This window comes from Lactuca virosa, chromosome 8 (assembly GCF_052849685.1).
Source record: "Lactuca virosa cultivar CGN04683 chromosome 8, Lactuca_virosa_CGN04683_v6, whole genome shotgun sequence".
Taxonomy (NCBI): Eukaryota; Viridiplantae; Streptophyta; class Magnoliopsida; order Asterales; family Asteraceae; genus Lactuca; species Lactuca virosa.
Window position 1 is genome coordinate 370,107,889 of NC_136433.1, and position 24,711 is coordinate 370,132,599.

Sequence of the window (24,711 nt, forward strand, 5' to 3'; positions counted from 1 at the left end):
TACTTGATACACCACTTGCCGTCTCAAACTCAAGACTCAAAAATAATCCGAAATTCAGTGCATTATACTCGGATACCTCGACACACCATCACAGAACATCACGATGTCTTGCCTCAACCACTGATCCCCTACTTACGGCATCATACACAGATACATCATTGCATTCCCTCAGAATCTGATAACTAATCTTCATTTCACACAACGCGCAACTTCGGAGTATCCCAACTCTCAATTGGTACACGGAGGAATCGTCAATGACTCAGAACACGTTGATCACCATCCGAAACTCTTTCCTCTATTGCTCAAAACCCATGTAAGAATACTCATATCGACCCTGAAGTTGGTTGCCCAATCAACTTCTACCCTTCCCAAAGTGCATATAACAACCCATACATTGAACCATAAATTCTCAACTGCCGAAACTATCCCTACGAGCCAACCGCCTTGAATTTAACATTACAACCTCGAAAAATTCCTAACCACCACAAGGTCTCCGACCAACGGCCACCTGCCGTGGAGACACTCGCCCTATCCTGAACACGTACATCATGCATTACCTCGCCTCGACCACCAATAACCCTGGTTTCATGTATTCGTACTGCAAGTCTCTATATCCGGTTCTCTAACCGCCCCTGAACAATCTCTGGTCCTTTCAATAAAAGACCTGGATCTACCCCACCCAGGGTTTGAACCATCACCGCAGACATACCAACAATCTACTCCATTGGCTGTTTCACTAGGTATATCGCACTTGACTCTTGAGACGTACTACGCAATCACTCAAGGACCTTCCCGATGGAACCAAACAATCTCAAAATATCCTGAGGTACGCTTCCAGCGTAGTTGCCCTAAATACCTCGAGGGTGTACGCAATCACATCGAACGTGAAGCCATTTGTTTTTACTGTCAGGAAAAGGGACACTGGAAGCGTAGTTGCCCTAAATACCTCGATGACCTTAAGAAGGGCAAAGTCAAGGTGGCTAACACCTCAGGTATGTTCATGATAGAACTCCATAGCACATCTATTTCTAGTTCTTGGATTCTTGATACAGGGTGTGGTACTCACATTTGCTCTGATATGCAGGGACTAAGACAAAGTAAGAAGTTGAAGCATGGTGAGCTCAACCTAATAATGGGAAACAGGTGATATGGCACGAAACATTATTTCTTTTCATGCACTTTATAAGGATGGTTGTCGTTTTTCTTTTGATAATGATAATGGTGACATTTTGGTTTATAAGAATGGTTGTTTTATTATTAAAGCTAGTCCTTGTAAAGGTGTGTATGAAAGTGTTGTTTGTGATGGTGATTTTGATAAACTAATTATGAATATTGGTTCATCTAATAGTGAATTAGATAAATCATGTTTGTGACATTGTCGACTTGGCCATATAAACAAGAAACGCATTGCCAAGCTCCAATCTGATGGAATCTTGGATTCATTCGACCTCAAATCGGATGATGTATGCGAATCTTGCTTACTTGGCAAGATGACAAAAGCACCATTCACATGCCACTGTGAAAGAGGCAAAGATTTGTTGGACCTCATCCACACAGATGTTTGTGGACCCTTCAAATCTGCCACAAGACATGGAGAAAGATACTTCGTGACTTCTACCGATGATTTCAGTAGATATGGATATATCTATCTAATCAAGCATAAGTCAGAAACTTTCGAGGTGTTCAAAGAGTTTCAAAACGAAGTAGAGAACCAATTGGGCAGAAAGATCAAGATGCTCTGATCCGATAGGGGTGGAGAATACTTAAGTCTTGAATTCTATGATCATCTTAAGAATTGTGGAATAGTTTCACAATTGTCTCCTCCCAGAACACCACAGTTGAATGGTGTGGCTGAAAGGAGAAATCGAACCTTGTTGGACATGGTTCGATCTATGATGAGTCGAGCTACACTTCCGATATCTTTTTGGGGGTATGCCTTAGAGACAGCCGCCCATATCCTAAACCTCGTACCTACTAAGAAGGTTGCTAAAACACCCTCTGAAATGTGGAGTGGGACACGTCCTTCTCTAGCACATATAAAGGTTTGGGGATGCGAAGCTTTTGTTCGTCGCGAGGCGAATGACAAGCTCGAACCTCGGTCAGAGAAGTGTTACTTCATTGGCTATCCACAAAAGTCGTTTGGATACTTGTTCTACAAGCCTTCGGAAAACAAAGTGTTTGTTGCTCGAAGGGGATTCTTCTTTGAGAGGAATCTCATTTCCAAAGAGGACAGTGGGAGCCACATAGACCTTGAAGAGCTTCAAGAGACAAATGATGAAGAACCTTTAGTAGACACTAGCACTCAACCTGAGGAGCGGCAACCCGTTGAGGAACCTCAACTCGGGGCTGAGCAACCTGTTGAGCACAATGATATATCTCCACCTCCCCTTCGCAGATCCAATAGAGTTCGTGCTCCTCCTGAGTTCTATGGTTTTCATGTGAGCACAGAAGGAGACGTATTGATCAGTGATCGTACACTGGTTGATATGGATCAGCCATCCAACTATAGGGAAGCGATGGCAGGCACTGAGGCTGCTAAGTGTAAGGAAAGCATGGAGAGCGAGATTCAGTCTATGCATGACAACCAAGTTTGGAATTTGGTTGATCCTGCTCCTGGCACTAAAATTGTCGGGTGCAAATGGATCTTCAAGAAGAAGACAGGCATGGATGGGAATGTGCACACGTTCAAGGCTAGGTTGGTTGCAAAGGGTTACACTCAGACTCAAGGAATTGATTATGAGGAAACTTTTTCACCAGTAGCCAATATCAAGTCTATTAGGATATTACTTGCCATAGCAGCTTTTCATGATTATGAAGTATGGCAAATGGATGTGAAAACCGCTTTCCTTAATGGAAAACTCACAGAGGAAGTGTACATGGCACAACCTGAGGGTTTCATAGATCCAAAATATCCAAATAGAGTGTGTAAGCTTGAAAGGTCCATATATGGACTAAAACAAGCGTCTCGCAGCTGGAACCTTTGCTTTCATGAAAAGATCAAGGAGTTTGGTTTTTCAAGAAGTGAAGGAGAGTCCTGCGTATATATCAAAGCTAGTGGGAGTAATGTAGTCTTCCTAGTGTTGTATGTGGATGACATACTCCTTATAGGAAACGATATCCCGACGCTGCAAGGTGTTAAGACGTGGCTTGGGAGTTGTTTCGCTATGAAAGATCTAGGAGAAGCTGCATACATACTTGATATAAGGATCTATGGAGATAGATCAAAACGTCTAATAGGACTGAGCCAGAGTACATACTTGGATAAGATCTTGAAGAAATTCAAGATGCAGGACTCCAAGAAAGGGTATCTACCTATGCAACATGGCACGAAATTGAGTAAGACTCAATGTCCTAGTTCTAGTGATGAACATGAAAGAATGAGTCGAGTCCCATATGCTTCTGCTATAGGATCGATCATGTATGCCATGACATGTACTCGTCCTGACGTCTCATTTGCTCTGAGTATGGTGAGTCGTTTTCAGGACAACCCATGCGAAAGTCATTGGACGACAGTAAAGAACATTCTGAAATACCTAAGAAGAACAAAGGATATGTTCTTGGTATATGGGGGTAAAGATGAGTTGAAAGTTACGGGTTATACAGATGCCAGTTTCCAGACTGATAGGGACAACTCATGTTCGCAGTCAGGATGGGTATTCTTTCTCAATGGAGGAGCGGTCACTTGGAAGAGCTCCAAGCAGTCGACAGTGGCAGACTCTACGTGCCAGTCAGAGTATATAGCAGCTAGTGAAGCTGCAAAAGAAGCTACATGGCTGAAGAATTTCATTGATGATCTTGGTGTCGTTCCGAGCGTCAAGGATCCCTTGGAAATCTTCTGTGATAATGAGGGTGCAGTCGCTTTGACTAAAGAACCCAAAGATCATGGTAACTCAAGACATATACTTAGAAAGTTCCACTATGTAAGACATCGAGTCGAGGATGGAGATATTGTTGTGAGCAAAGTATCGTCAGAGGAGAATCCAGCCGATCCGTTCACTAAACCACTATCAAGGATCAAGCATGATAGTCATACTAGATCTATAGGCATTAGATTTGCTGAAGATATGGTGTAGTTGTTTAGTTGTTTAGTTTGATAATCCTTGAAACATTTAACAGTATGAATTTGTAATGGAATTGATGTTTATTTTGTGGAGACTTAATAAAGTGTTGGATTGCTATCATTTCTATTTATTTATTACTGTGTTTCACTTTTGCATGTTTAGAACCCACTTCCCGAGTACTAAGTACTCAAATCTCCACTGTCGGTCATACTATTGGAAGTAAGTAGTGATTCAAGATTGTCATGAGTGTTGGTGGATTGACCATTTTGATTGAGCATGACATAGTGATTGTGTCAACACTTATGAGTACTTAATAGTGATTTAAGTATTGGATCAACCCGCACTTAGAGATTACTTCATGGATTAAGTCATGAGTAATTCTAAGATGGTAATATTTTCTATTCTTCAAACCGAGATACATGTGGGGCTTTGCTCTAAGATTCTGTTATGCATTGGTATACTCCAATGCTATCCGTAACTGGTGGCTATAACGGGTATATTCATGTGTGACATGATGAAATAGACAAAGACTATGTAGTCAAAGTTTATTCGTCCCTTCTGCCTTAATAGGAGAAGCGATATCTATGGGCCCCTCGATGATTTGGTGCTGACATCTAAAATACCTGGCCGGGTGCTGACTAGAATTGATGTGTTCGATTTAGTAGTCAAATGTAGTCGTCACAAATCTATATCGAGAAACATAATTTTGAATTATGAGATTGACCATTATCCATGTCTCGAATTCATACAGATATCATGAGGATGAAGGAATAGTTGATCACTTATCTGAGGGCTGAAACTGATTAGATCAGAATTCGGCAAATGCATTAGATGGCATTCTCTCTGTTGATTATTAGATGGATATAAGACCATATATAGTTGATGACTTGTCCAAGTGGGAGACTGTTGGAAGTGTGTCCAAGGTCATTAACTAGTTGGTGATATTTCTAATAATAGCAGGGTCCTCTTGGGTTGCCCTCAAGACTCAAAGTTGAGCAGAATAAATAATAGGAATGATTAGTTTATTAATTATTATTGTTTAATAATTAATTAGAAACTAATAGGAAAACAATTTGGGAATTAATTAACAGTTTAATTAATAGAAGGGTTGAATGTGAATTAATCAATAGTTGGTTGATCAGGGAACATTCCAGAACCCTAGAATGAAGGGGGTTGGACGAAATCTCCCTTTGGATAAAGGGAATTTCGTTCTTAGCCTATCCCATCCCACATGGATGGAAGGATAAAACCCTAGGAGGTATCCAAGGCTATAAATAGGGCCTTAGGGATTCATTCCTCCTTGCTCATTTTGGCTTGAGTATTCGCCACCTTCTTTCTCCCTCATTGTGGAAGAACTTTCCTGATAGTTCATCCCTCCTAGTTTAATATTTGTTTATACTCTTTGAGTTCATTGGGTGTGAACCAACAGAGAGATTCTGGTTTGGATCCTCATCATCCAAACAAGGTGGCACGCACAAGGAGTCAAGCTCGAAGATCATTAGCTGCTAAAGAGGTTAGTATTCTTCCTTGTATTTTCGGATTTCATAGGGTAGAAGTAATAGTATGAAGTCATAGATCCATACGGTGCATGTACACTTAGGTAAATCGTTTTGTTGTTTCGATTCTTCCGCTGCCTAGTTATCGAGTGTATTTGATGCATATATTACCCAACAATAGCCGGTGACAATGGCAATATGTGAACACATATAACAAGTTAAATGGTCAAATGTGTACAAAAATAAAGAAGTTACGTAAATATGAACAAAGCGATAAAAATAATTACCCTGGTAAGTCATTTTCCCATCATTTAATTTATCAATTATTTATTATCAAACATTTTTTTAATTGAGTCAAGTATCAACTACCAAAATTTGATTTTCAATAAGTCCAAATAGGCGAAGCAAAATAATTAAAGTTACAAGAAAAATAAACAGACTTTGTCCATCATCAAGGCCCGGTTAAAAAGTACATGACTAATGGGTCTTAAGCCCAGACCAACAAAGGCCCATTGGCTAAAGCCCAAATGCGTTGAGTATATATTAAAATAAATCATATCTTTTTGCTTTACTTCCCTGTTTTCGCTCTCTTGAACTCGTGTTCATTCTGATTAGGGTTTTCGTTCATCACGATCGTTTTTCAATTCATTGATTGAATCGCAAGGGCGTAAAATCTCGACGGAGGTGAGCGATATGCACTTGGTATTTGATGTTTGATTCGTAGCAATAAGCTTTCTCAAATTCTAGGGCTTTTTGGTATAGATAAAGGAGAATGTCTCGTGTCTACGTTGGCAATTTGGATCCGCGAGTTTCTGAGCGAGAGCTTGAAGATGAATTTCGCGTCTATGGCGTTCTAAGGAAGTGAGTTGTACATTAATTCGTAGTTTTAAGTGTTTCATCTGCTATTATCAAGCTCTGTTTTCCATCTATAATGATGCGCCTCTTCTTATCTGTTTGACATTGATGCAGCGTGTGGGTTGCTAGGAGACCACCTGGTTATGCATTTGTGGAGTTTGACGATCGCAGGGATGCTCTAGATGCTATTCGGGCACTTGATGGTATGTTCAAAGCATTAATGGAAAATCAAAATCCTATATGATCATGACCTTCTTTAATGGTTCTTGTTCTAACTAGTAGTTCGCTTATCATCACCATGATCATTATGTCTTCCATTAAACAGGGAAGAATGAGTGGCGTGTGGAGCTGTCCCACAATTCGAAAGGAGGAGGTGGTGGAGGCGGGCGTGGTGGTGGTGGGCGTAGTGGAGGTGAGGATTTGAAATGTTACGAGTGTGGTGAGCCTGGTCATTTTGCAAGAGAATGTCGTCTGAGAGTTGGGGCACGAGGTGGAAGGCGTCGTAGCCCAAGTCCAAGGCGACGTAGGAGTCCAAGCTATGGAAGGAGGTTAGTTTATTTGTATCATTATATATGAATATCATGCATTTTAGCAGATAATTTTAAAACTATTAAAGTTTAATTTTTTTTTATAGGAGTTATAGTCCTCGTGGAAGAAGATCTCCGCCACCTCGTTATAGCATATCACCTCGCAGAGGTCGTAGCTACAGCAGATCACCACCTCCTTATCGTCGTTCAAGGCGTGATTCACCATATGGAAATGGGTATTATTTTTTATTTTTTTTCTAAATAAGTAAATATACAGATAGACATGTATTTGTTTGTAAGCTGACATGAAGTTATATTTTCAGAGTGTAAAGGCTGATATGGTGCAAAAGGGTGATATTTTGGTCTTCTTCAAACTTAGAGGTCTCTTTCATACTTTTAGTATATACTCTTAATGACTTTCTAATGCTTTTGTGATGAGTATAATATCATATGTTTGTGATATTTGAAGTGATTGGTTGCTTGGTTGCTAAACATTTTCTTGTATTTATTCTTTTCATTGTGCTGTGAGAGGTTTGGTTATCGGCTCAGCCTTCACCCTCTACTCTCTGCATCTTAGACTCCTCTTCTCTGCACATCATCATCATCATCATCATCATGTTTGGTGGCTTCTTGTGGTTGTTAATGACTACATCAAAACTGCACTTTAAATTGAGATCTTCTTCTTCTTCTAGAAGAAAGCTTTTGATGACTTGACTAGTTAAGACATCTTATTTGGCTGCTGAAGCTGTTAAGACATCTATCTTCTTCTTCTTGTGGCTGTCATTGACTGCTTTAAACGGCCCTGTTTTGTGTTTTTCATGTTGCCCTGCCCTGCCCAACTGCCCGGAAAGGTGAGTGGCTACCAAAATTAAAATTAAAATGTAAAGTCGGTTTTTGAAGGTATGGTTTTGGTTATTTTTGAAAATTTGAAAAGTTTGCATTGAAAATCTTTGAAAAGGATATCTAAACACATTTTGCTTCTAGAAAAATGCATTTTTTTACGACTTGTCATCAAGTTTTTTCTTCTTTATCTAATATTTCTTAATTCTTATTTTTATTTGTCTGTGGTGTGGTTTGGCGTTTACCCTCATTGACTACTGATTAAGTCCATTAAATTGCTAAGCAAGTTTTACAAATATAAAAATGTTACGTATAAGTATTAGTATTCAACCAAATTGTTCTTTTGTTTTTGTTGGTAACTTGTAGCAAATCTCCTTGTTGTGTTTTTTGAGTCCAACCATAGAGTAGATATTTCCTTAGTAATTTCTAGATAGAATTTGTCGAATAATGTAATGAAATGGGTTTACTTTTATGTTGTTACATGAGTTTTATTCGCTAATGTCATGTGTTTCTTAAAAGAAAGTGTAGGTAGGTGTTAGATTGAGCTTAAACGGGGGATGAATTAAAGTCAAAACAAACAATGCAAACCGAACATAAATCTGGAGACAGTCAATGCAGGATAACTTATCATATTCTAAAATTTACCATTATCAAATATAATAATAGAATGGTTCGATACATAACAATAAACTCTTGATTCGAGATAATATTGGCTAGGTAGTAAGGTTCTGCAACCACTATTTCCGTGCTCGACAAAATTTACAAAAAATTATCAGCAGCAAATTACTAAATGCCCTCCTTAAAATTTACAAAATAGTGTTAGAGATTCTTTGACTTCAATGGTTTAAAGCTTGCACAAAATAATCAGAGACCTTTTAAAGGGTTTGTTTATGTAACAACCCTAAAAAATGTATCATAAAAAAACATTACCAATCATTCTTGTAAGAAATACCTTACATCATTTTTTTTATTCCATTGTAATGTTTCATTCCTTTTCCAAAACTCTGGATAAGGTTGGATTTATAAAAAAAAAATGGCACGTGACTAAAGCGTCCTTGTTCCATCGGATAAAAAGTTTGTAACGCGTTTTTAATTTTTTTTTTTTACTTAAAAATGAAAATAAAAACGTCATTTTTTCTTGAAAAATTTTCCAAGAAATTTGAAAACAATTTTCTACGACCAAAAGTTACTTAGTTATATAAAAACTTTGCCAGCCCCAAATTGTGCAAGAATAGAATAGTGTATAAAAGTTTGTGCATAACAAAACTTGTACTTTACCAGAGTTATACCTATAAATAAAAAAAAACATCATAAATTGTCATTGTGGTTTTTCCAAATCTGAAGTTTAGTCCATATGGTTTAAAAACATTATAGATGTCCATGTGTTTTTAAAACTTTTGACGATTGATCCTTATTGTTAATTCCGTTAACTGAATGGCATTTTTGTCATTTCACTATCACAATGATCATTTATGGTGTTTTCTCTTATTTAATAAAAAAAAGAAATAATATGTAAAGGCTCTCTCTCTCTCTCTCTCTCTCTCTCCGATAAACAAACAAGCTCAGAGGCTGATCAAAAACAATGATGATATTTTTTTTGAGGATTTTTGTTAAACACCTTGTGTGCGAGATTCGAAACTCCACTTCATCACGTAATTTATTCGTAGAAGTATTCCATTTCTGATATACTACCTCCGTCCTAAATTAATTGTCCACATTTAACTTTTGAAATCTTTATTATTCAACTTTGATCTTAAATATTTTTTTTGATGAAAAAACATCATAAATGGTCCCTGTGGTTTAGAAACGTCATAGCTGGTCCCCGTGCTTTCAAAACTTTTGACGATTGGTCCTTATTGTTAACTCCGTTAAGTTTTGTCCGTTAACTAAAGGGCATTTTCGTCATTTCACTACCACAGGGACCATTTATGATGTTTTCTCTTATTATTATTATTTTTTTAAATTAAATATAATTATATAATTTAATATGTAATTTAAATTAAATATAATTATTTAATTTAATATGTAAAAGGTCTCTCTCTCTCTCTCTCTCTCTCTCTCTCATAAACAGTAAAGACACACCTTTATCTTCCTCCCTCACCTCCAAAAACTTTGAACCCCATCTCTATTACAACTGGAAGCTGCCACCACCACCTTCTGCCACCACCACCATCGGATGCCACCGACCAAGGTAAGTGATTTCCTGCCCCTACCCCGATCAAAACCCACAGATCCACCGACATCCCTTCCATCAGCAACCCTAAATCAGATTTGTGGAAATGAACCCCTACACCTCCATTTTTTCCGACAACACCATAACCACCACCGATTATCACCTCCCGTCTATTTCCTCCCTATTTAGCCTATCCCGTGTTCTCCATCTCATCCCCAACCGCATGTAATTTTTCCAATGGTTGTTTCTTTCCCACGAGCGATAGTTGTTGAACCTCCGCGAGGATCATCATCATCGGACCTTTAAATCCACCATTTCTAACTGAATATGAAATCCATCCTCACCACCCACCTACCCCTCTCTCTTTCATCCCATACGAACATACGAACATACCCATCTTCTTTCTTCCTGTAGAAAATCAAACATATGAACATACACTCTCTCAAAATTAAACCCTCTGCAAATCTATGATCTTTGATATAACATATAGAGGAAGAAGAAGAAACTAGGGTTCTTGAACTTATTGAAAATCCCCATAAAAAAGACCCAAAACACCATTCCCTTATTAAAAATCCCCATACCTTCTTCTTTGATTATGATTTCAACTTTCCTCCCTGTTTTGAAACGACTACGATACCCAGTTACAGTAAAATCGTTACTCACTCGATCAGTCATCCAGGTGTGCGTGAAGATCTTTATGCTAAAGGATTTGGGCCAGTTTCTCATTTTTTCACTCTGAATCGATCACGTGTGTTGATTGGTGTAAAAAAAGTCGTGAAGAACAATGGATTTTGGGTGTAAGCCATTGAACCGGGTATTCTGATGTAAGCTTCAATTTTGAATGCAAGCTTCAAAAGTGTCATCAGCTCTAGCAGAAACAAGACGATATGGAGTGCAAACTTTAACTTCTGCTTAAGTTCTGATTTATGTGGTGTTTTTGTGTGTTAGATTAGCATAAAGATGGTTCTAGTTTACAGTGGTTCATTCAAAATAAGTATGAGAGAGAGACCTTTTTATATATTATATATATATAAGAGAAAACATCATAAATAGTCCCTGTGGTAGTGAAATGACGAAAATGCCCTTCAGTTAACGGACAAAACTTGACGGAGTTAGCAATAAGGACCAATCGTTAAAAGTTTTGAAAGCACAGGGACCAACTATGACGTTTCTAAACCACGGGGACTAAACTTCAGATTTGAGGAAACCACAGGGACCATTTATGATGTTTTTTTTTTGATAGATAATACTTGATGCAAAATATATGAATGGATTGTATTTTAAATGTATTTTCATTGTTATAAGTTTAATCAAGTAATATATAACACAAATAAAAATATTTAAGGTCAAAATTGAAGAAAAAAGACTTCAAAAATCAAAATTGGACAATTAATTTGGGACAAAGGGAGTACAACCCAAAATCAATGACAAATTAATTGAAGCAAAGAGAACCTGATATTTCCTTTGTTACCTGGACTTCGGGTGGTGTGTGTTTTATATATATTTGCAGGTTCAGTTTCATCTCTTTTGCTCAATCTCAAACGCACTGTGTCTTTAATATCAAACATGAATTGCTCCATATCTCTTGATCTCTTCTATAGATCCAGATCCATATCTTTGTCTCTTCTCGTCATCTATAATTTGAAAATATGGGATTTTCTTGTTTTGCAATTTTGGGTTTTTCTTGTTCTGTTATTGGATATAGATGAACAGAATACGTATGTTTCTAGCTTCCTCAACATCTGATTCTGCAATGGGCCGAAAAGCTGGTGGAGAGAGAGAGTTGACATCGATTTTTTGGTTTATTTTGAAGATGCAGGTTTTTCTTCTCAATGGAATTCCTTGGAATGAAGAAGATAATCATGAGAGAGAGAGAGACTTTACATATTATTTCTTTTTTTTTTCATTTTTTTAAAATAAGAGAAAACATCATAAATGGTCCTTGTGGTAGTGAAATGACGAAAATGATCTTCAATTAACGGACAAAACTTAACGGAGTTAACAATAAGAACCAATCGTCAAAAGTTTTGAAAACACATAGACCATCTATGATGTTTTTAAACCACGAAGACTAAACTTCAGATCTGAGAAAATTACAGGGACCATGTATGATGTTTTTTCAAATAATTATTATACTGTTGTTTTATTTGTAATTCTTTGATTTCAATTATTTCTTTTGAACAAACAAAATTATTAAACCTAGCAAGCCATTAGAAATAAAATGAAAATATATAAACAAAACGACGGAGAAACAATTTGGTCAAAAAATTAGTAAAATACTAAAAGTCACAACTTTTCAAAGGGTATATCTGGGAATGTATTTGTTCTGTCATTGCAAACCTAATAGGATTCTAATAATCTAACAGTCATTCTCTTGGGGTATAGGGGCGATTCTTCTTCTAGATCAATCCTGTTATAACAACTTGTACATCATGTAATGTAACCTATACAATATTGATCCAATGACTTCACTCTAATTTGACACGCCAAACGTTGAAATTTTGGTCATTTCCTCACAACAAAACAAGATTTTAATAATTAAACACTCACTTTCTTGGATAACCCCTTCTCCAAAACATAATACATCCCGCAATAAAACTTGTACATTTATATAATAAATTCGGTGGGGTCCAAATACCGATACAATTAATTTTTTTTTTTTTTTTTTTATCAATTACATAACTGTTATCACTTATTAAAACGAACTCAATCCATTGAAGGACTCTAACTAATCAATAATTTGAAACAATTTCTATGAACTATCTTATATACGTGATAATGTAATTTAAACAAAAACCTAGGAATTATCACTAAATCATAAACTAATCAAATAAGTCAGTCACCCATGATGTACTTATATAAATAAAAAAAGCCCATCTCACAATAAATTATGTGATTTTTAAGATAACTAAGTGGTCCCCCTAGTAACAAAGTAACAAACACACAAATCTTGATCTTGCTAAATTCTTATAATAAAAAAATATAAAATGTATCATCCAATGTGGTCCTGGTAATAACAAATTCATCTAGATTTGATCTCTAATTGGTTTCAAGTTGATACTAAAATTACTGTTGACTATTACATTTCGTATAAAATATAAGCATTCAACTTCTTTAGACTTGAAGATCTTTGAGAGAGATGAAGATGAAGATGAAACGTACATTGCCATTTCTGGCTATGGTGATTGGTCAAATTGCACAGGTGGGGTTGACTTTAGCTGGGAAGAAAGCTATAGAAACCGGGATGCATAACTTTTCTTATGTTTTCTACTCCAACTTTTTCGCATCACTTATTCTTCTTCCTACTTCTTTTCTCATTCATAGGTACCTACTACTTTCCTCTTCTTCTTCTTCTTTTTGTTTTTTTATTTAAATCTTGAAAGAAATTTAGATTATAATTTTTTTTTTAATTTTTGTTTCGCAGATCACCGAATCGCCCTCCTCTAACTTTATCGGTTGCCGGTGGTTTTCTTGTTGTTGGCATACTAGGGTACCTAAGATTTATGATTTCGTATATAAAAAAAGTTATTTAATTTATGATTTTATAACAAGTTTTTTTTTTTTTTGTTAAAAAAAAATATATTTTCAGGTTCATGGTACAGGTGGTTGGGTATGCTGGACTTACATATGCTTCTGCTACAGTTGCCACAGCGATTCTTAACCTCATACCAGGATTTACTTTTATACTTGCCATCATATTTGGGTAATCAACAATCTTTATTTCACATTATTTAAAAAAAGTTACTATATAATTAAACAGGACATAACATACAACATACAAGTTTATATTTATACTGTGTTTGACATGCATTGAACTGGGACCGAGACTCATGTCAACTCATGTCACAGGACTAGAACTGCAAATTTTTTGCCGCACCCAAAAAGATGTCACAAGATGAGACAGAGACTCGCTCTCGATCTCGATCTCTCGTTTGTGCAAAAGACGTAAATGCCCTCATCCTTATCATTGAAAACATCCCTAGAAAGCTTGTCTTGTCCCACGTAACAAATGCAGCCGAAGGCTGCATTTGTTATACATGACTGGACAGGACTAGACAAGCTTTCTAGGGATGTTTTCAATGATGAGGATGAGGGCATTTACGTCTTTTGTACAAACGAGAGATTGAGATCGAGAGCGAGTCTCTGTCTCATCTTGTTACATCTTTTTGGGTGTGGCAAAAAGTTTGCAGTTCTTGTCCTGTTGACATCAGTCTCGGTTTCAGTCCAATGCATGCCAAACACAATACAAAGTTAATTGACTTTGTGATTCTTTCAGGGTAGAAAGACTAGACCATGAAGGGGTAACCAAGTGGGCCAAAATCATTGGAACCCTAGTTTCAATTTTAGGGGCTATAATTGTAACTTTTTACATGGGCCCCGCAATTATAACCTCTCATTTAACTTCAATCGCTCCACAACATCTCCTTGGTCAATCATCAGAGTTCATCCTTGGTGGAGTGTTAATGCTAATCGACTGTGTCTTAGCTGCTTTATTCATTATTGCACAGGTAGATTAGATTATTAGAATTAGATTACTACCAACACAGGGGTAATTCAGTAATTTCACAGGTTGTGTTACTCACGATAAAAACATTTACAGGCAGTCATCCTCAAGAGATACTCAGCAGTCCTGATTTTGATGTTGGCTTATTGCTCGATTATAGCATTCCTTTCGCTTTTAGCTTCATTGATTTTGGAACATGATTTGAGTGCATTTAGTCTACAGTCTAAAATTAGGTTTCTTGCCATTTTGTATGCGGTAAGTTGAGAAAAAGAAAAACTATGAAATTAGTCAAATGACTAAACTACCCCTGTGTGATGGGTGATAATGATAATGTAGGGTTGCTTTGGGGCTGGTTTTCAACTCACAATTGGAGCATGGTGTGTGAAGATGAAAGGGCCACTTTTTGTTGCTATGTTTCATCCATTAGGGATTGTGATTGCAGCTATTATGGGTGTTATATTTCTAGGAGATTCTCTCTATCTTGGAAGGTAATTAATTAATTAATTAATTAATTAATTAATGAGATGTTGTTGACACTTTGTGTTTAAAATATTTGGCAGTTTACTTGGATCAGGAGTGATTGTGATTGGATTTTATGGTGTAATGTGGGGAAAAGGTAAAGAAGATAGAATTGTTGAAGGGAATATGATTGAAAGCTCAAAATCTCCTCTTTTGCAAGATGACATTCATGATGATAATGTCATGCTACCATGATGATAATTTATGGAAAGATTTAAGTTTTATTCTATTGTAAGACCTTTTGTTGTATGATATGATGTTTTATTGTTATTACTTAACATTTATAAGATATAGTTAACTTCTGTATCTTCCTCATGTCATGAAATTTATAAAAAAAAGTTAGAAAACAATTTGTAAATACCATGTAACAAGTTTTTCCTACATTCTATTTTAGTAAATCCATTAGTGGCATTACACTAGGGAAAAATAAGAGAAATCTTGTGGACCAAATCAAGACAATCGATTATTTGTGATGATGATCATGGGCATACTTGAAAATTTTCCCATAAAAGGAAATGTCATAATTTTTCATGTCATGATTTATCTTTAAGTACTCAAAAACATGAAAAGTCATATATGCATCAGGAGTTATTTGGTACAAGAACCTAATTGTCATTGCTCTATAAAACTTAGTATTTTCATTACTATATAACCTATTTCACCAAATGACAAAATTTGTAAAAGCACTAACCTATTTAAAGAATGAAGGAGAGGAAAAATACCGATTAGGGTTTGTTCTATATTTCAAGAATTAATTAAAAAGATACATGAGGGGTCATCTATTTATAACGTATAAACTCCTAATTCTAGAATAAGGACTAATCCTTATCTCTCAAGTTAGAACCTTTTAAACATATAAAACTGATCAATGAAACAATTCCTAATTAACTAATGGGAAAATGACATAAATGCCCTACAAACTTTCTAGGGTTTACCCGTTGAGTCCCTAAAGTTTTTGTCGGGCTTTCTGGTTCCCTAAACTAGGATATGACCTGCTCTTTTAGTCCCTGTCAACTTGTAATAGCCGGTTGAGTGACCTTTTAGACCAAAAAAACTCACATTGTGCCCCTATAAAGCCAAAAAAATAAGTATGGGGATCAATTCGTATATATAAAAAAAAGCCCTCTTTCTTTTCTTCTAAAGCGTATTTGTCAAGAGATGCATCTGGTTCTCCCATGGACTTTTTCAACAACGATTTGCAGAAATAGTAACTATAAGAAAGTAAGATCAGAAAAGATCTGGGAATGAGACATGTTGTGTTGCATATCACCACAACTGTTGTCTGAAATGCCATACAAATATTCAAAATCAAGTATCTGATGTTACGGAAAATCTTTTTGCAATGGCAGCCTGGGATATATGACCACAACTGTTGTCTGAAATGCCATACAAATATTCAAAATCAAGTATCTGATGTTACGGAAAATCTTTTTGCAATGGCAGCCTGGGATATATGAAGGGACATGGTTGCGTTTCCACAGCTGAAGCATTTGGATCAGGTGCTTCTCGACTCTGAAAACGTGTAGATGGTTCTTACTCCATTTCGTGGAGAGGTTGAAATGAGTTGTGGCAGTCAAACATCTAAAAATCGGTGTTATACTACCTACTATTGCCCCAATTAATTGCACAATAACAATCACGTCGATTGACCACTTATAATTTGATTTTCCATAATCAAATCTCGATTTATCAACAAACATAGCTATCAATTCAGTAAATAAAATGCAAGCACAGATAGCGCATAGAACCCCAAAAGCAGTGTCAAAGCTACTGGAAATGGGCTTTAGAAGAAAAGAAATGAGAGCCTTTTTTTTTTTTTATACGAATTGATCCCCAAACTTATTTTTTTGGTTTTATAAGGGTACAATGTGAGTTTTTTTGGTCTAAAAGGTCACTGGACCGACTATTACAGGTTGATAGGGACTAAAAGAGCAGGTCATATCCTAGTTTAGGGACCCATAAAGCCCGACAAAAACTTTAGGGACTCAACGGGTAAACCCTAGAAAGTTTGTAGGGCATTTATGTCATTTTCCCTTAACTAATTCTACATTGATGCATAAAATCAAACAGATTAGGCAAACTGCTACTACTCATACAACAATCTTGTTTTACATCTAAACTATCATGGAATCCCTATCTTTAAAGATGATTTATGCAAGACAATAAGAACCTAGTCAAGAAATACACACACAAAAAAAAAAGATTAAACAACAGTTTGTAAATAACATCTAACCTTTTAGAGAATCAGTTAGTTGCATTCCACTAGACAAGTACTGATGTTGGATAAGTTGGCCTGCAATGAGCTGGCTGTAGCTAGGAGCTGACTTCCACTAGTTATCATTTCCTTAGAGCAAGAATTAAAAAGATACATAAGCAAAAGCACACAAAAAGTCAACATATTGACTTCCAGAAAAAAGCACACATCTTTACCTTTTTTTTTTTTTAATTCATTATGTAATGGTCAAAAGTCAAACCACATAAGTATGTCAAAACCAAAGGATAGAATAGATGTTTCGACGCCTCTGAGAAGGAAGAGTCAATTGCCTCCTACACTTTACAACTAAAAAATCCACATGTCAAATTGTGTCATTGTATTTCTAGATGTTTTTTATGATTATAAAAAAATTTGAAGTCCTTTCACCACATTATCTGATCATGTATCAAGTCAAACTCATATTGTAGAATGTGAAAAAGCTCTACAATAACCATAATGTGTATAATAGCAAATGCATATTTCTTTATACAACATTGATCAAATGAAAAATTCAAGGGCTGTATAACTCGCATAAGTACATGCTAGCTTGTTTCTTTGTTAAATATATAAAATACCTATCAATAAAAGCAAAAAAAAGAGGAATCTTGTTGACCCAAATCAAGACACTCAATTATTTGTAATCTTGGAATATTTCCCAAAAAGGATGTGGATTAATTTCCTAAATAGGAAGGCACTAAGTTTGTCAAGTTTTAACTTTCCCTCCTCTACCCATTAAACAAAACTTGAAGAACAATATTGGATTCATGTTATGGTGATATGGTTTATGTGGAATCTTAAGAATCTAATTGCAGTATTCAAGTATCAATGGATAAGTTAGACAGCAAGAAGCAAGGTGGAGGATGACCTCTTCAAGTTCTTTACATTACAAGATGCAACTGAGCATGCGCACAAGTGGTCAACTCTTTTGACTTGTTGACAATTTCACATTATTGTTTTGAAAATTTCCTATTTTTCATATAATATTTAATGGAAATTCACAAGATATTCGACGCTTCCCACCCAAGAAGAGTTGGTTGTCCCCTACCTTTTGAAGCTAAAAAAGGTTCAACTTTAAAGATCATAAATTCCATTACATGGAGTTTTGTATTTCACATTTTACAGGATAATATTCTTTAGGGTTATCACTTATCATCATCCTTATTACCTATCAGCATTACAGCTAAATTCTTGAAAAACCTTACATTTTATACAAGGTTTAATCAAGAATTGAAGTGTTGTAACTTGTCTTAGAAGTTAGAACCTATGATCAGATCTAATTTGGTTGTAAATGTTTTTTAAACCTAAGAGCTTTAAAGTAAAATGATGACAACACACCATGTTAGTTTTTTCTGGTATGCTGGACTTAAAATGGCATGAGAACTGGGAAGCACGACCAAAGTTAAGCCCTTTTTGAGAAGTTTATTAGGAAATAGATGTTTAGGATTCATTTGTTTAATCATAATAGTCAAAGGCTATGAATATTATAGTATTGTTCATTACTATGCATCAGTTAACCCACGCAAATGCATCAAATCTTGTACAGTACAAGCATACCAGCAATTAGCACAACTATACCAACTCATCGCTCGTATTGGCAAATAATCGAACACCTGGTGTTCAATTTGTTTTTCTACTCATACGATTACTACGATTCATACCAATCCTTTTCCTTTAACATATCGATAATCATATGATCGTAAACCTTTCTACCATCATCGTTCGCTACGATTCATCACGAACGTACTAGCAAAAGAAATTGGATTTGCACAATTTAACTTTGAAATTATACCTAAAGGTTAAGACGAAGATACAAATACCATTTGTAGAAATCCATTTGCAGAATTCTCTGTTTAATGTTATGACATTTAGCCGTTGGATTCATCGCCCATTTCTGCTCGCATTCTTTGTCCTCTTTTCTTTTAAGAACATTTGTGTGCCACACAGAAATGTTAGTAAATTGATTATATTTCAAAAAGTAGTAATTATATTAGTTTAATTCAATTTTAATTCTATATAAATATGAATATTATGAGAATTAAATATGTACCACAAAAACTAATTAACCTTTATAAAAAAAAAATTGCCAATTATTTTATCATCATTGTATAAAACAAATAAATCTAAATTTTAAAAAGTAAGAACAAGTCAAAAATCATTCAACGTTCTTTCAAATCTGTAAAACCCCATAAATTGATTGATGAAAAATAGATAGTTACTTTAGCAATATAGTTTTTATAATGCATTAATATTTCCGTTTTGATACTTTCATGTGTAGCCAGTAAAATAACGAGAACTACATAGAAAAGAAAAAATTTATCGTCTTTGTTTAACTTGTCGACATGGTATTTAAATAAAATTAAAAGTACATAATAAATTTATAAAGAATTACAATAAAAATATAAATCTGGATGGGTAAAGTATTTAATTTATATTATGAATGACGTATAACAGTAGACACAAGGTAGATTTTGATTTTGGTGGGGTCATTTTAAACAAGAGCCACCAAAGAGGCAAAGACCTATAAAATCATATCATAGCTTAAAGACACCATTACCTACTAAAACTATTGGACCCTATTCAATATAGTATAGTAATACACTACCTTTTATGTTGATTTTATTTAAAGATATATTTATATATTTAAAAGTTTCGATTACTTAATATTAAATGTTCGATTTGAAAGTATACTCTATGAAATGATAAGTGGCCAAAAGTATATTTTTATGTGTAATCTGACCATGTGGTTATGACCCATAAATCAATGAAATGATAAATGGCCAAAAACCATGTTGGTATGACCCATAAATCAAAGGATAAAATAAGTTGTTACCGCATGAAACATACTTTCTCTTTATTTTTAATAAATATATATTATTTTAATTGTTCATGAAACTTACATTATTTTTTGTTACATTTACGATGAAGATTACAATTTTGGAGAGTTTATATGTTAAAAGATTCATCTTGTCTATATGGTTTTTAGAAGATCAAATTTACTTCTTCATTTTTTTTATCAAAGAAAAGTCCATTCGGTTTCAATTTTACGTACGTTTGGTTATAAAATGACATCTTTATCATTTTTATTTCTTTTATATTTTTCTTAAATTAAAACTATTTAAAAAAATAGGGTAAATTACACGGATGGTCACTGTGGTTTGGGGTAAATTACGCGCTTAGTCTCTGAGCAAGATTTTTAACTCGGACAATCCGTAATGTTAAAGTTTGTAACCCGTCTGATCCCTCACTTAACATTCTGTTTGTTTTGGGGTTAGAAACTCCCCCTCCCCTACCCCCCCCCCCCCCCAACACACACACACACATGAAAAGCACGTTAGGGGTATTTTTGTCCTTTCATATCTCTCAGGCTTTAAACCTGGTTTGTTCTCTTTTCCCCCTCATTTCTTTTATCAATCGTGTTCTTTACTTTGTTCTCCTCCCTCTTTTCTTATCACAAGCGCTACAAAATCAAGCATGGTGAAATGCAATTGTGGTGATGTAGGTGTTATACGGACTTCAACGACGAAGAGAAACCTGGTAGGGCATTTTATGCTTGCCTGTTACAGGTACGCTGTTGTAACCCTAGTATGTGTTAATCGAAGCTTTTGAGAGTATATAGACTAGGGTCTGGCTTTATCTCGTGGGTAGATGAAGAAAAGCATGGTCATGAGGCTGAAATAAAGAATGAAGGACTTCAAATCCGAATTCAATAACTTGAAGTCCAAAATCGGAATCCCAAGACATTGTTTATAATCAGTTGATTTTTTTTGCGATAATTGTTTACAAGTTGTAATGTTATGTTCAAGATCAAGTCATGTAGTTGTAGTTGTTTAGAATGCATTGTAATGAATATGATTTGTATCAAGGGTACATTTTTATCAATGAAAATGATATTATGTTTAACTTTGTTGTATTTTACAATTTCTGAAGTACATTGGGACCATATTATGCAGATGAGCAGAAGAGATGACCAATATAGTGTAACGACCCAAAAATCAGGGGTAAAAATTTTGTTTTATTATAGTCAAACACAAATGCTACTTCATCCAATATTTTTTTTTTTTGAAACGACAAATAATTTAAATATCTCCTCTGCCTGGGATTGAACCCAGTACCTCCTAGTTAGTTGTTAGATTAGAAACCTCCTTGTTAGCCAAGTGGGCTAGCCCCAACTTGTAACAACTTCATCCAATCATTCAAAAACATTGCTTAATTAAAACATTTATCAGAGTTACGTCCCAAAATCACATAATGCGGCAAACACGGGTGTGTGCGTTGCGATCAAGCCGGGCCCATCCTTTCCAAACTGATGATACCTGAAACCATAAACAAAATTGTAAGCACGAAGCTTAGTGAGTTCCCCAGAGCATACCCTACACAATCCACATAACCACACAATCCATATTAGCTATAACAACTACATAAACCATATCAATCACATAAGTCATACCCATAAACATATAGGGATGCCATGGAAACCCTCCAAGGTCTTACACCGGGTGCCACTGGAACCCCTACGTGGTCTTAGCCCACAGCCATGGGAACCCATGCATGGTCTTAATCTACTGCCACGGGAACCCCCGGGGTCTTCCATACAAATGTCATACCAACATAACACATAATCAATTAATAGTACACATATACAAACCCTATAAACCATACATACAACATATAAAGGTGCCATGGAAACCCTCCATGGTCTTACACCAGATGCTATGGGAACCCCCACATGGTCTTAGCTCACTGCCATGGGAACCCCCACATGGTCTTATCCTGGAATGCCATGGGAACCCCCACATGGCCTTATATCCAACTGCCTCGGGAACCCCCGGGGTCTTCCATGCAAGTATCACAAAGACAACTAGCATAACAAATACCACACAATCTGTAACATCCATAAAAATCATGCCAAATTTAAACTTTTTAAAACATTTCAAAACCAATGATTATTACAAAACTTGTTTTCAAAATAGTTCAGTGTCAAAGTATCCCAGAATCAAATCATAAACAATAGGAGGTGTACGATCACGCCTTCTCCTTCCCGCGATCATCAGAAGTACCTGAAACAAAATCAACAACTGTAAGCCTGAAGCTTAGTGAGTTCCCCCAAAATACCCATACACACATCAACATATACATAAACACAAACAGCATACTATGGTCCAATCAACCATCGGGTTGGAATGCCAACATACTATAGGTCCAGTCATCCTCGGGATGGAATACCCCAGGCCCACAACCATCGGGTTGGAATACCCCAGGCCCACAAGTCCAATCATCCTCGGGATGGAATACTCACGGTCCACAACCATCGGGTTGGAATGCCCAGGTCTGTTGGCTCTCGTACAAAGCAGATGAGCCTCAACCACCAATCAAACATGTGCACATATATCAGATAATCACATAGCAGACTATAGACAAACAAACCGATCTAACCGAACATACTAGCATAACATCATCCTATCTATCAAGATACTGATCTAACAGATCATAGCAACATAATACCATCCTATCGACCAGGATACTAATCTAGCAGCTCATACTAGCATAACATATCAGGATAACAATCCAAAAGGGCCGGCCTTGGTGCCTTAGACCCTTGAGTATAGTGAGGAAACTCACCTCACAGATGTCGAACTGTAGTGATAATGCAAAACTCTTGAATCACAGCCACGAACTCAACCACCTATCACCACCATAGGACCAAGTCCATCAGAATCCCAATTACCAAAATACCCTCAAAGTCCAACTGGTCAACCCTTGGTCAAAGTCAACGGTCCATGTTGACCCGAATCGTCGAGTGCAGCTAGCAACTCGTTGAGTTCCTTAAGAAATCAGGAAGTCATGAAACCCTAACCGACTCGCCGAGTTTCCAACCAACTCGTCGAGTCCATGCGTGTCCAGAAGTCGGGGAAAACCCTTACTGATTTGTCGAGTCCCCTTACTAACTCGCCGAGTCCATGCAGAACCCAACCACGGTAAACCTTCATCGGACTAGCCGAGTCGTCTATGTGACTCGTCGAGTTCATGCAGTCCATTTCTTATACAAATGTTTTTAAGCTACTCCACAGTTCCAATTGGTAGATCTAGTCTCCTAGGGCCTAGTTACCATGTAAAGTTGCAAACTTTACGTGCATGCAAGGTCTTAAGAGCCAAAACTAGGCTAAAGAAGAAGCTTAAGGCAAGGAGAAGGCCATGGCTTGACAAAGACTACAACTTTGTGACAGTAAGGGGCTAAAGGAGTCCAGATCTGAAGTTACAACCTCAGATCCTGCCCCAAATCTGGAAATACCATAACAATACACTAGAAAGGGTTCTAAACCCATGTATGAAGAGATCTAGCTAAGGGAGAGCCAAGGTAACGACTTGTTACCTTCAAAGTGATGCTAAGATGGAGTAGAATTCGGATCCACAACTTCTCCTTGTTCCAAGCTCCTTGGAATTCAAGCTCTTCTCACCAAAATCCACATTCCAAGCTTAATAACACACAAATATGGAGAGTAAATACGATTTAGGGTTTCTGAGATCAAGGGGGGATGTAAAGGAGGCTAATGACCCTTTAAATAGGGCGCAAAACCCTGGAAATTAGGGTTTCATCCTCCAGCTCCAACTCGTCGAGTTGTGTCCTCCAGCTCGTCGAGTTGGACACTTAAGACACGCGGCCAAATTCGTTCCTACTCGACGAGTCAGGGCATCCAACTCGTCGAGTAGATCTTTCAAAATGAATATAAGGATGTAAAGTTTATACCTGAGAGTCGGGGTGTTACAATTCTCCCCCACTTTAACTAGAATTCGAGTCAGGGCAGCTAGCAACTCGTCGAGTTGGCCGCACAACTCGTCGAGTTGAGTCAACTGGATATTGACTTTGACATAGAGTTGACTTTGACCAAGGTGTTGACCTTAACTTTGACTTTGACCTGAGTTGACCAGGAAATGGTAATTAAGGAAGATTGTTATGTGTAGGATCTGGGAGGGGTTGATTCTGGAAGCAAGGATAGTTCAAACACTTTACGACATTGAGGTGAGTTACCTTCCCATAGCAGTGGGTCTACGACCACAATGCCGGCCCACCAGTAGGAGTTGGTTGATAGATGATTGTCTTTGAGATAATTATCTTGGTTTTGCTACTACCTAATAGGTTTTATGTGTTAGCATGATATGATGTTATGTGATAGTGGTAGTAGGGGGAATAGTCCCCGGTTACCGGTTGGAGGATACCGAAGGGGTCGTCAGAACCCACGCATGCCTAGAAGTATGTTCATGTTATGTTATTATGTGGTAGTGTGTGTGTGTGGGGGGGTGAAATAGTTCCCGGTTACCGGTTGAAAGATACCGAAGGGGAGGTCAGCTCCCGGTTACCGATTGAAAGATACCGAAGGGGAGGTCAGCTCCCGGCTGAAAGATACCAAAGGGAAATCCAGCTTCCGGTTATGACAATCAGATACCAGTTGAAAGATACCGAGAGATAGGCAGTATATGTTTATG

The 24,711-nt window shown here is 36.6% G+C and overlaps 2 protein-coding genes and 1 long non-coding RNA gene across 3 annotated transcripts; 2 read left to right on the top strand and 1 right to left on the bottom strand.

Moving 5' to 3' along the window:
* Positions 1 to 6,134: 6,134 nt before the first annotated feature.
* On the top strand, positions 6,135 to 7,940 carry LOC145134512 (serine/arginine-rich splicing factor RSZ21-like). The gene is made up of 6 exons (XM_079069348.1): positions 6,135 to 6,241; positions 6,320 to 6,418; positions 6,527 to 6,615; positions 6,738 to 6,960; positions 7,047 to 7,175; positions 7,263 to 7,940. The coding sequence occupies exons 2-6, from the start codon at positions 6,330 to 6,332 to the stop codon at positions 7,267 to 7,269; spliced, it is 537 nt and encodes a 178-aa protein (XP_078925474.1). The 5' UTR covers positions 6,135 to 6,241; positions 6,320 to 6,329; the 3' UTR covers positions 7,270 to 7,940.
* Positions 7,941 to 11,272: 3,332 nt separating this feature from the next.
* LOC145134513 (uncharacterized) lies at positions 11,273 to 19,188 on the bottom strand. The gene is made up of 4 exons (XR_013719191.1): positions 19,019 to 19,188; positions 17,406 to 17,535; positions 17,209 to 17,319; positions 11,273 to 11,793 (listed from the first exon to the last, which is right to left on the bottom strand). It is a non-coding gene; the product is annotated as an uncharacterized LOC145134513 (long non-coding RNA).
* Positions 12,942 to 15,248, top strand: LOC145134511 (WAT1-related protein At3g28050-like). Its single transcript, XM_079069347.1, has 7 exons — positions 12,942 to 13,276; positions 13,377 to 13,442; positions 13,542 to 13,655; positions 14,229 to 14,460; positions 14,553 to 14,711; positions 14,793 to 14,944; positions 15,017 to 15,248. The coding sequence occupies exons 1-7, from the start codon at positions 13,092 to 13,094 to the stop codon at positions 15,168 to 15,170; spliced, it is 1,062 nt and encodes a 353-aa protein (XP_078925473.1). The 5' UTR covers positions 12,942 to 13,091; the 3' UTR covers positions 15,171 to 15,248.
* Positions 19,189 to 24,711: the final 5,523 nt, after the last annotated feature.